The 12,506-nt window shown below is 34.9% G+C and overlaps 2 protein-coding genes across 5 annotated transcripts in view; one reads left to right on the top strand and one right to left on the bottom strand.

Moving 5' to 3' along the window:
- The window catches only part of LOC105223192 (UNC93-like protein), a 90,315-nt gene extending 84,943 nt beyond the window's left edge, over window positions 1–5,372 (top strand). For all 4 annotated transcript variants that reach the window (XM_011200837.4, XM_019989238.3, XM_049455418.1 and 1 more), the window contains 5 exons: window positions 725–859; window positions 1,279–1,475; window positions 2,223–2,431; window positions 2,568–3,418; window positions 3,486–5,372. In XM_011200837.4, coding sequence (XP_011199139.1) covers window positions 725–859; window positions 1,279–1,475; window positions 2,223–2,431; window positions 2,568–3,418; window positions 3,486–3,647 — 1,554 coding nt within the window. In that variant the 3' untranslated portion in view covers window positions 3,648–5,372. The remainder of the gene's footprint in view (window positions 1–724; window positions 860–1,278; window positions 1,476–2,222; window positions 2,432–2,567; window positions 3,419–3,485) is intronic.
- A 5,010-nt stretch (window positions 5,373–10,382) lies between these two features.
- LOC105223194 (dnaJ homolog subfamily C member 22) lies at window positions 10,383–12,472 on the bottom strand. Its single transcript, XM_029549060.2, has 3 exons — window positions 12,114–12,472; window positions 11,923–12,055; window positions 10,383–11,786 (listed from the first exon to the last, which is right to left on the bottom strand). Exon 3 carries the CDS (start codon window positions 11,779–11,781, stop codon window positions 10,576–10,578), a length of 1,206 nt encoding a protein of 401 aa, XP_029404920.2. The 5' UTR covers window positions 11,782–11,786; window positions 11,923–12,055; window positions 12,114–12,472; the 3' UTR covers window positions 10,383–10,575.
- Window positions 12,473–12,506: the final 34 nt, after the last annotated feature.

The raw sequence follows: 12,506 nt of genomic DNA, 5'->3' as shown, positions 1-12,506 counted from the left end.
ATATAAAATCAAATATTGTATGAAAACATGACATCGAAACTATTTTTGCGCCACTTCTTAGCCAAACTCACATATTCTACGCGCGAATTAAATATGCCAGAGGATTTTTAATTAGTTTGCATTTAGGTGAAAATGTTTAAAATTTGCGTTCATTATAACATTTGTTTTAATTTGCTTTAGTTCTTGCGACACAATACAAGTCGCTTCATAGACAAATGAACGCCAGTCGCGCCAGTATGCAAATCGGGCGATTAATTAATTTTAGTACGGCAGCAAAAACAGCAAAAGGAGCAAAAAATAATGAATTTTTGCAAAAAAAAATTTTTTATTTTTTTTTAATAAAGAAGCTGCTAAAAGTTAGTAGAAAAGTCAAGCAAACGCTTTGTCTTAAAAGCGGACTAAGCGTGCGCGGCACCAACAGTGTTCGAACGATGCTCCTCCTACCGCCGATACAGTTTCACGCGATCCTGATACGCTTAGTGGGCTACAGAGCACAATTACTGGAAGTTTTGAATGTTTGTCTTTAAAGCGTCTGAATAAATTTCGCACAATAACGGTTGCATTTGCAATTTTGCATTTATTTTTTGAAGTTTTGATTTATAATATATATTTATTTTTTTGTTATTTAACCTAGTTTGAGTTATAATTTAAGTATTTATTTACTTATAATTAAGTTTTTCTATAAAAAAATTAATAAATTTTACTCTCGTTTTTTTATTTGCAGCCAAAAGCTGGTTTTGAGCCAGACACAGCATCACTCAGAGAGAAAGTTATTTTAAATCCGGGCGAAAAATGGCGCATTTTGAAAAATATCACCATCATATCATTTGCATTCATGGTACAATTCACAGCGTTTCAGGTAAGGCCACACAGCAAAATGTCATATGAATACCCTACGCACATACACAAAAGCAAAAAGAAAGAAAAAATCCAGCTGTGTGTGCGTGCATGCGCACCTGTAGTCGCATTGATTCGTTTCATAGTTGAAAAACAGTAATGAAATAAAATAAAAAGAAATATATACAAGCGCCAATGATTACCATACGCACGCACTGCCCAACACTGCTGGATACATACAAGTTGAAATAAAAACAAAAATACATTTAAACGCGCACATGTTTATACTATTAAAACTCACTTTCTCTTTGTTTTCTGACACCATACATACATACATACATACACTATATATATTTATAAATATTTTCTTTCTTCATTCCTGTATTTATTATTTTTTTTCATATTAACTTTACATATGCTTGTCTTGTTTCCTCCAACCAGGGCACGGCCAATTTACAGTCCTCGATTAATGCCACAGATGGCTTAGGCACTGTGTCGCTGAGCGCCATTTACGCGGCGCTCGTCGTCTCATGCATCTTCCTACCCACACTTATTATACGCAAATTGACTGTGAAATGGACGCTGGTCTTCAGTATGCTGTGCTATGCGCCGTACATTGCCTTCCAATTGTTCCCAAAGTAAGTAGTTTGTGGTTAGTTCAATAGAGTGTCGTAGAGAGAATGCAACGAATACATATATAACGGTACCAAAAATCGTTTTTTAGCGATGTTTTATAAAATCAGCTGTTTTGCTGACGTCACAATAGCAAATTTTAACGCTAGCAATCGATATAACGGTATATTATTGAGTAGAAAAGCGCGTTTGACATTTTTACGACAAACATGTTTTGAGAAGTTCCCAAAAAAAGTCGTTTAAGTGAAAAAAATTACACTTCAAAAAATCTCAAAACTTAAAAAATCGATTTTTTTTTATTAAAAATCTATAATTTTCGATAATTTTTATCAAAAAATTTTATACTGCAAAAATTATATGACAAAAATAACTAAGAAGATTGTGTGAAAAATCAAGTCGATACCATTTTGAGGAAATTTTCCACACCGACTCTGAGTGTTTTTAGAAAAACGCCTTTAAATTTTTAGAAACCGATCTCCATGCGTTAAAAAATTAAAAAAAATACAATATATTTGCTTAATCACCTTCAAGTTAACGAAGAATATTCTCAAGTATATTTAGATTCAAATATAAAATGATTTTTTGAGATTCACAAGTGAATATAATCACTTGAGTCAACCGCTAAACTGACGTCACAAAATATTACTACGAAAATTTATATTTATTCGACGCATACTCCAGAACGCTTTCTATATTTACCATTATATTTTAAATGCTAATAAAATTCTTTTAAACTCGATTAATTTGCTTAGATTCTACACATTGGTTCCTGCTGGTATTCTAGTCGGTTTGGGTGCCGCGCCTATGTGGGCATCTAAGGCCACCTATTTGACACAGGTCGGTCAAGTTTATGCGAAAATAACCGAACAAGCTGTGGATGCGATTATTGTGCGATTCTTCGGCTTCTTCTTCTTGGCCTGGCAAACGGCCGAACTGTGGGGAAATCTGATCTCGAGTTTGGGTAAGTAGACGCTAATATTATTTAAAATGTTTCCACAAAATCTTGACGTAATAATTCAAAAGTAATATTTAGTCAATATTAGCGTTGGATCTGAACTTTTGCTGAGCTAAAATATCTTCTATTCCTTCCATTGCAGTGCTTTCGAGCGGCGCTCACGGCAGTAGCGATTCCAACACAACCATCACCGAAGAAGATCTGCAATACTGTGGTGCCAACTTCTGTGTGCAATCCACCAATGGACATGGCAACTTGAACCGCCCACCAGATAATGAAATCTTCGAAATCACCATGATCTACTTGTCTTGCATTGTTGCCGCTGTTGCCATTATTGCCATCTTCTTGGATCCTCTAAAGCGTTATGGTGAGAAACGTAAAGGCTCACAGTCCGCACAAGAATTGTCCGGCATGGAATTGCTATCGGCCACCTTCCGTCAAATGAAGAAACCCAACCAACAGCTACTCATACCAATCACCGTTTTCATTGGCATGGAACAGGCTTTCATCGGCGCTGATTTCACACAAGCTTACGTGTCTTGCGCTTTGGGTATACATCAAATTGGTTTCGTGATGATCTGTTTCGGTGTGGTCAATGCCATATGCTCAATTCTCTTCGGTTCGGTGATGAAATATATTGGACGTCTGCCAATTATTATACTCGGCGCTGTCGTGCATTTCACCCTCATCTCCGTGGAATTGTTCTGGCGTCCCAGTCCCGAAAATCCACTCATCTTCTACGCTATGTCTGGCTTGTGGGGTGTTGGCGATGCTGTATGGCAAACACAAATTAACGGTCTATACGGTTTACTCTTCCGTCGCAACAAGGAAGCGGCCTTCTCCAACTACCGTCTCTGGGAATCAGCCGGTTTCGTTATCGCCTATGCATATGCTACCACATTGTGTGCGCGCATGAAGCTTTATGTGCTTTTGGCTGTGTTGGCTTTAGGATGCATCGGCTATACTATTGTCGAGATTCTGTACAGAAGAAAGGTAAGTGCCGGTGATCTCTCTGTAAGCGCTGAGATTTTAATAACATTTATATTTTTCGATTTTGTAGCAACGCAAGCTAAAGAAACAAGAGAAATTGGAGGCTGCCGCCAAGGAGAAGGAAGCCGCTGCCGCAGCAGCCGCCGCCGAGGCTAATGCCACCGGCGAAGTGGAGGAGACCGACGATGAGTTGGATGATCTCGAAGAGGATATTGTTGTGACGCATTTCTAAGTCCATCACCGCATACATAAACACACACACAAACACATACTCATACATTCACGCATCTGCAAAACAAATACGCCTTCCATAAAGTCAAGCATCCAGGCATGTATGCATGTATGTACAATGCATATATGTATGTATGTATGCATGTGAAAGTTTGCATCGGTGTTGGCTGTAAAAGCTCCTTGCTGAAAGCTTAAGAGCACCACAAATCACACACCCACACACACATTTATAGAGACACTCAAACGATGAAAGCTTTTGTTTTTGTTTGTTAATCTCGTATGAGAGCTTTTAAGTGTTGGCGTGTAAGCGTGTTTGATATAACTTTTTTGTTTCTTTATTTAGACTACAAGAAAAGCTCTTTTATAAAAGGGCGCGTATATGCATGTATAGAGACAGGGGAAGAGCGCTTGAGACCCCAGCGTGCGGCTTATCACAAAAATGCGCATAAGTCAAAAATTCATTTTCTGAATTTCGAAAGTGACTTTTTGCTAGCAAGCACACGTTTCAAGCCGTCTTCCCCTCACCCAGTTGTTACTTTGTTGAATTGTATACAATTTTGCATACAAAAAGACACAAGTTTAAAGTAAATATTAGCAGAAGTAATAACAGTTATGATTATTGAAAGCAATGTGTTATAATGATTAGTAGTTATTTAGTTCAATAAGTACAATAGAAACATTGCGAACACTTACACAAACACACAAGCACACACATACACACAAACAACACACGTTAACATAGAAAAAGACCACTCATATAACATGATAATAAGCTTACAAGCCAGGTAAGCGCAAATTGTAAATAACTAAAACCGAAAAGTAATAAACCGAAGTGCGCACAGAAGAACGGAGTTACCAGTAAGAACTGTAGAAAACGATAAAAGACGAAGAGAAATTGTTTAAGAGAAAAATATTTTAAACCAAAACTGTACAAAAACAAAAGCTGCGCAAAATGAGAGATAGATTTTTGAAAAAGAAAGAAGTTATGAACTGTGAGGCTAATGGTGTGCCGTTAAGTGCCTTAAAGGTACGCACACCAACGGCGCTTACAAAATAAATGAACAAAAACTAAATAAAAACACTGTAAACTGTTAATAGACGTCCGTACCGAAAGGCGTTATATAATTGCAAAACTAAAGTTTGCACAAAAATTTTGTGAAAAAGTTTCCTTAAAGAAGACAAAACGAAAATGTAAAAGTATACAAGCTATTGCCCGAAGAAAATGGCAAAAATAATACACTTACATATATATACATACATATAAACATAAAAATTAGTTTTAAGGTAACCGTTATGCTCGTAAGAACCCTCTAGTTTAAAAATATATAGGTATAAAATGTGAAATCAACGCTCAAACACTAAAAAAAATATTGCAAAAAAAAGAAGCACAAATTACTAGAAGTGCTATTTAAAGAGGAAAAGAAAACAATATTATATAATAGTAATACATATGTATTTTTGTGAGTGCGCGCATAATTAACAGGAATTTAAATTTATGTTGTTTTTATTTGAAATAAATTTAAATGCTGTTTTTATGCGCGCACAAAACAATTTGTTTATAATTTAATTTTTTGTTTTTGTTTTGCGTCACTTCTTTTGAGAAGCCGAATTGTAGTAGAAATAGTAACGTTAGCTTGCGCAACTCAAAAAATATTCCTGAAAGTAAAAATTAAATTTAAAAAAATTAATTACACTAATTAAAATTAATTACAGTAATTAAAAAAATTAAATACAAAAATTTAAAAATGAAATACATCATTGAAAATTTAATTAAATTTAACAAATTTAAATACAGTAATGAAAAATTAATTACAATAATTAAAAAAAATTAAATACAATCATTGAAAATTAAATATAATAAAAATTAATTGCACTAATCAAAAAAATTGTATGCAATATTTAAAAAATTAATTACACTAATTAAAAAAGTATATGCCATAATGAAAAATTAATTACAGTAATACAAAAATTATTTGCAATCAAGAAAAAATTAATTACACAAGTTAAAAAATTATTTTAAACAATTTGAAAAATTAAATACATTAATTGAAAATTAAATTAATTAAAGAAATAATTGCAACAATTAAACAAATTAAAATTAATTAAAATAATTAAAACATTAATTACACATAATTAAAAAATTAATTACAAAAATTAAAAATTAATTACAACAATTAAAAAAAATTAATTACAATAATTAAAAAATAATAATTACAATAATTAAAAAAATTAAGTACAATAATTCAAAAACTGAAAACACTAATTGAAAAAATTAAAGTTCTTGATCTAAAAGTTTTAAATTTCTTTAATAACCGAAAAATTAATTTAAACATAAATTGCTTGCAATAAAGGCATATACTTGAAGAAAGTTGTTTAAAAAAAAGAAATATACGAGTATGATTCACAATGAGTAACATAAATTGTACTTATATATTTTGCTCAGTATTATAATGTTAATGTTTAAGTGATGCTTTGTTTGGAGAAAATAGCTTATACTTCACTATCACCCTATCTGTGTATTACTCATTATATTTCTTAACACTCTCTTCGGTGGAAAAGTTAAAAAAAATAATTAATTTCTATAAATTATTAATTACTATTTTTTCTTCTTTTTTTTTAATTTTGCTGTCCATATAAAAAGTTGAAAATTTTACTGTTTTTACTACACTCAATCTCCGCTTCCTTTCACAAAACTTTCTCAGTCTCATTTTCTTATACATAAAACTTAGTAAAAAAAAAAACTAAATTATTTTCTATTTCTTCACTTACTCTTTAGTACTTTTTACGCTCATAAATACGTATGCATACTTGTTCTCCTTGTATTGTAAGTGCATATGTATGTAATTACATAACCTGCATTTTTATTATAGTCCTTTAAGTAGTTTTATTGCAACCTTACACTTCCTTTCCTCTTCTTGTTCACATTAACTATGTACATACATACCCGTGTATTATTTGAAGTTAATTTGTATCCACATACATACACCAAGTTTTGTTGTCTTATATAGCAGCTACCTACACACATATGTACATAGCAGTTATATGTATACATATAAGTATAAACACAGACAATAAGCAAGAAAAAAGTGAATAAAATCAAATGTGGACTTAATGCATAATGTATTATGTAATAAATACTATTGCTATATACTAAATATATTTATATTAAAGAAAAAAAATCATATCGTATTAAAAATTGTATGCGTATGTATATTGTGCGCATATGAAGATAAAATTTTTAAGTATATGCATAGTTATGAAAGGGAAGAGAAGTGGTAAAAGCAATTGTATTGAATAAAGTTAAATATAAATACGTATATACATATATATGTATATGTTAATAAATACACTATTGAAATATACAATTCGATAGCATGATTTGCTATCTGTAGCATAATGTTTACGTAATATTACAAAATGAATAAATAAATATAATTTTACGATGTAATAAATAAATATATTTTTGTTTTAGTTTAAAGAAAAATCATGTGTAGTTTTTATTTCGGGGATTAAATAATGATAAAAAGAAGATGGATGAAAAAAGGTTAACTTATAGCTATGGCACCCTTCACAAATAAAGATTTGTTCACACAAGGACTTGATTTTCAAAGTTGTTGTTGTTGTATCTGCAGGTTATTGCCGAGTTGACAATCCTTAGCCGGATACACCCGACTGTCGTGGGTACGGTATTATCATTGTTCAGGTTGTACGAGGTTTGACAATTAAGTAATGAGACTGATTTTATTGCCGCGCTTCTGGTAAACCCGTGAGCTTGAAATTCCCTTTCTCTTTTTCCGACATCCCTCCCCTCTCCATTAATATATGTACTATCGCTCTAGCTTATTTAGTTCGCCTGTTGCTTGGTAGTGCTCGTCACGAAAATGGAAAAACGAAATCAAATGCAACGCGTCGCGATAAAATTTTGCGCCAGATTGGGCGAAACAAGAGTGTATGGTGAAAGTGCTCTTAGTCGTGGAAACCAAACGCCAAAGCTCACAATGGTTGTCTCCGCGCGCCCCCCGCCCGAAAAAAGCTCGCATGAGCAAGTCGAAGGTAAAAACGATGATTTTTGCCTTTTTTGATAGCCGTGGGATCATCCACAAAGAATTCGTTACACCGGGGAAAACTGTGAATCAAGTCTACCATTGCCAAGTACTCGAAAGATTGCCCCAGACATCGCTCGTAACGGGATCCTTCATCACGACAACGCGCCGTGCCACACCGCCCTCAGTGTTTCTCAGTATTTGGCCTCTAAAGGGATCGCCGTGTTGCAACAGCCGCCTTTTTCGCCCAACATGTCACCCTGTGACTTTTTTCTGTTTCCTAAAACAAAATCGGTGGTCAAAGGAACCCATTTTGAGTCGATTACGGACATCCAGGCGGCCGTGGAAAACGCGCTGGAACTGCTGTATGCTGCCCAAGGGGACTACTTTGAAGGGAACGGCAGAGTTGTAGAATAATTTTCCAATATACGGTTTTTATGATATAGTGGTCCGTTGTGGGAAATTTCATCAGATATTGTAGCGTAGCACACAGGAATCCGATATCGTCGGTTACGACAAATAAACAGGTTCTTAAGGAGAAAAATACGTTTGGAAATTTTCAGAGCGATATCTAAAAAACTCCAAAAAGGACTTCTTTTTTAGTAACGTAGACACCTCTTATTGCGGTTATAGCCGACTTTATAACAACGCGCCAGGCGTTCTTCCTTTTCGCTTTTTGCCGCCAACTGGAGATTCCAAGTGTAGCAAGGTCTTTCTCCACTTGGAGTGGAGGTCTTCCCTTTCCTCTGCTTCCCAAAGTGGGTTAACTTTATGTGACCATTGTAGCAATGCCACAAGGACCTACTGTTCTCAGTCTTTGTCCGGTCCACGGCACTTCTTGGACGGCGGAGATGTCAGTCTTTATTCTTATGAGGACAATGAGCAGCTGGGCAGCTTCCCAATTAAGGGATCGGACATTTCAGCACGCCCAGTTGCCCTTAAATCGTAATTCGTAATACGATTGCAGTGGTCGTCATCAAAAGAGGGGTCTCTCATCCGAGGCTGTCTTCTGTTTTTCATTGGAGGTGTTTCCCTTCTCACTTTAGCTCGCCTTTAAACGGATGCTTTTGGCTACCCAGAGGATACTTCGTCCAAGATTGGAAGTCGTTAGCTGCACAACTCGTATCCAGGGTCATTAAAAAAACGTATATATTTTTTAAAAGGTCTCCGACGTGTTCTTCTGGTTACAAACTTTGTAAAAAATATAATATACCCCGTTCAAGGTATAACAAAAATAAATTTATGGTATTGAATTAAAAAGTCGCAAACTCGAGATCGGCTATGACCGTTATAGGAATGTTATGTATTAAATTTGGATGAAGTTGGTGTGAAGTATGAAATTAAGATCAAAAGAAGACAATGTCACCAAAAATTTAATTTTCGACCTTCGATCCAATTCCAATACTAACATCCTGATGATGCCAAAGAACATATTATTTCTTTAAAACTACATACCGTTGTTCCCTGTTTGGGAGAAAGTGAAAATTCAAATGTCATCATGAAGTCAGTTTACGGTAGATCCAGGAAAGAAATCCGTCGGGGTCGTACTAAAAGAGAGCGGTATTAAGTGATTGGTTTGGTTTGACGGGGTATTGAAAGAGGTGGTTAGTGTCGTGTCACTTTGCATCCAGGACATACATACGTATAATAAGCCAGGTTCTAGATACGCAGAAGTCTAACTTAGTACCAGTATAGTAGGTATACGGTATATACATACGTAAACGGTATTTAGAACGAAGTTGCAAAAGCTCAATCTGGTTTCACGAGAAAACTTTGGCTGAAGGTCTTTGATGAGTGATGTATTGACCCGAAAGACGCCTTCTACTAAGACGGAGTAACTTAAAGTGTTACTAGCGCACCGTAGGGAATGGCGTTTAGTACGCGACCGAAGTTGGTGGCATTCGAAATTACGTTGGTATATTGTTGTGGAAATCAGTGCCCTTGCAGTTGACGGAAAGATCAAGGAAATAAATGTCCATTTTCGAACACATGTCATCGGTTCCAATGCCCAAGTTTAAATCCAGCAATCATCAGCGTACGAGGTAATGGAAATTCCTTCTGGTAGAGAAGAGAGTTCCGAGCTATAGAAGTCAAACTGAAGCGTGGAAAAGATCATGAAGATATCGTAATTCAAGTTGACCATTGATCAAATAGACAGAAAGATATCACTAAAGGAATGTCACTCGATAGTCGGGCCTACGTAACCGAAACGGAATCGGATTTTTTATCCGGTGAAGACCTGTCTATTCGGCAAAATTCGGTTGCTACAACAACAAGAATACGATTATAGCTAATTTTGCAAACAATTTTTTTGTATGTACACATATCAATTATTAAAGTCGTTGTTGTTGAAAACATTCCTCAAAAATGTTGTTAAGAAAACGGTCATTTTTGGTTACTTAAAAATGCGACAAAACTAAATACTCTACTAAAAACTTTTATTTTTAAATATAAAGCTAAACTTATAATTTGTTTTTAATCGTTTTCTTTTTCAATCCGGTCTTTGAGATTATATATTTTAAAATTTTGATATCGGTTTTGCAAAAAAAAATTTTTTTGCAACCCTGCTCTGTCCATATTGTTCTTTAATTTAATTTGTATGTAAATAAAACACAAATTTTTGGATATTAATAGTCGCATACAAATATTAACATATTAATGGATTTTATTTTTGTTTTTGACATATTTTAATAAGGATAATAAATAAATTAAATGAAATTTCATGTTTAATAAATATTCGAAATTGATATTTTTATAAACTGGGCATTGTCGATAATAAATAAAATAAATTAAATAATTTAAGTTATTGACTTAACTAAATGCATACTTAATTATAAATAATATTTATCGTAATATGGGTATGTTTCAGCAAACATTTTTTTTTTCTTATAAAACAATCGGTTCATCTTCAACCGACTTTTTGTTCTTACGACGACGACTCGATTTGATTTTACTCAGCACATTATAAGCCTGTTGTATTTCAATAAATCGTTGATTTGCAGCCGCTTTCAATTTCTCATCTTTGACCTTGTCCGGATGGAATTCCTTCGATAGGCGACGATAAGCTGATGTAATTTCGGCTTGTGAGGCTGTTGCACTGACGCCTAACACCTTGTACGAATTACGTTCGCCATCCACGTCCATACTTTCGAAAATTTCCTTCCATGTCTCATACCAACCATGATGCTGTGCATATTGATATGTATCCGAAAGGGCTTGTGTGAAATCTGTCCACCAAGCTGATGTAAGGAAATTTTGTAAAGCTTCATGTATCGGCACTTCACCACCATCGTCATCCGTAATTGTGCCATTGAAATAAAGGAAACATCCCCATAATGAAAAGTAAAGCAGCAAGGCAGCTGTCAATTTCACCGACCGTGCGCCAGCGCCGTGACGTTTCGGTGGTGTCCGCAACCATTGTTTGGAATAAGTATCGAAAACTAGCGCCGAAACCAGCGCAGTCAACAGCAATGAATAGGTCTCGTCATAAATTAGATAGCGTGCTGGATATACGGCAACGGCGCCGATTAAGCATTGCCACCAAACACCACGTTCGCGTCCGATATTGCCCACAGTCCAGACGCCCAAAGAAACAAATACCGGTATAAACCAATGTAGAAAACCCCAATCAATACCAGCGAATATAGTTTCCGGTATGGCCATGAGCAGCACCTGTCCAAAGAGATAGCCAATCATTACTTCGCCCACAAAACGCTTAGCCGAGTAGGGCGGTCGTTGATTTGCTTGCAATTTCGCCACAAATGATTTAATAAAAGTTGGATCCTCATTAGCATCACGTACATATTCCGGTATTAAGACTATTTCAGCCAACCAACCGACACCGAAATAACCGCCCAGTGTACACCACCAGATGAAAGCATGTCGATCGCGATGCAAGTACAGGTGATGTAGTCCAAAAATACCACCAAAGAGCCAAAGTATATAGGCGATTACAACTGATTTCTGTGGTGGCATAGTATTTGCTTCAGGTTGTGCATTTTTACCATTAGCAACAGGTTTACCGTTAGCCAATGATTTCCCATTCGCTACTGCAGAAGTGGAGTGGGACTCCGTTGCGTTCGCTTTTAACATGATGACTTCAAAATTCAAACAGAGAAAATTGCATCAAAGAATGCAGTCATTATTTAATAAAGGCAAACATTTGTAAAATATTATTTAATAGGAAAGTAATGCTTTTACACAAGAAATGCAACATTCTAAAAATCTACTCACTGTGTCACTTGATTTGCTGTATTACGTGTACTTCCTTATTGGAGCGCTTTAACAATATCTTAGCCAACTTTCTCTTTTCACAAATTCCATACACGCTTCACTTCAATTCTACAGGTAGGCTTTCTTCTTACTTCTGCAGCACAAAGTTAATACAGCAAAACATTCAATATGAACTGAAAATTCTTGCGTACAGATATAAGAAACCTGCTGCTCTCAGTAAAATGTCTTTTTCTGCACTATTTAATTTAAAAAACATAAAAAAATGTTTGTTTATTTAAGCGTTTATTTTCGTTTGTCGTGATTTGCTTTCTTCGCTGCCGCTTAAGTGAACTGCTCTGACGTGCAACAACGTTTGTTCCAATTCGTGAATGCGGCTTAAATAGGCCAATCACAATTGCTGAATGTTTAATCAAAGCTGGTCACTGCTTCAAACCAAAATCACACCTCTAATGTAAACAAGTTAATAACACACTACTTTTATTTATTACTTTAACGTTCTTATTAGATTAATTAATAAAATTCAAATAAGAATTTTAACACCTGAAAGCGCGACGCGATTCGCTAACTCTCTCTTTGTTTTTATA

Source organism: Bactrocera dorsalis, chromosome 4 (genome assembly GCF_023373825.1).
Source record: "Bactrocera dorsalis isolate Fly_Bdor chromosome 4, ASM2337382v1, whole genome shotgun sequence".
Classification (NCBI taxonomy): domain Eukaryota; kingdom Metazoa; phylum Arthropoda; class Insecta; order Diptera; family Tephritidae; genus Bactrocera; species Bactrocera dorsalis.
This window is presented reverse-complemented; position numbering and strand designations above follow the sequence as displayed.

Excerpts from the sequence above, each read along its gene's own strand:
- LOC105223194 (XM_029549060.2), bottom strand. The coding sequence starts at position 11,781 with ATGTTAAAAGCGAACGCAACGGAGTCCCACTCCACTTCTGCAGTAGCG.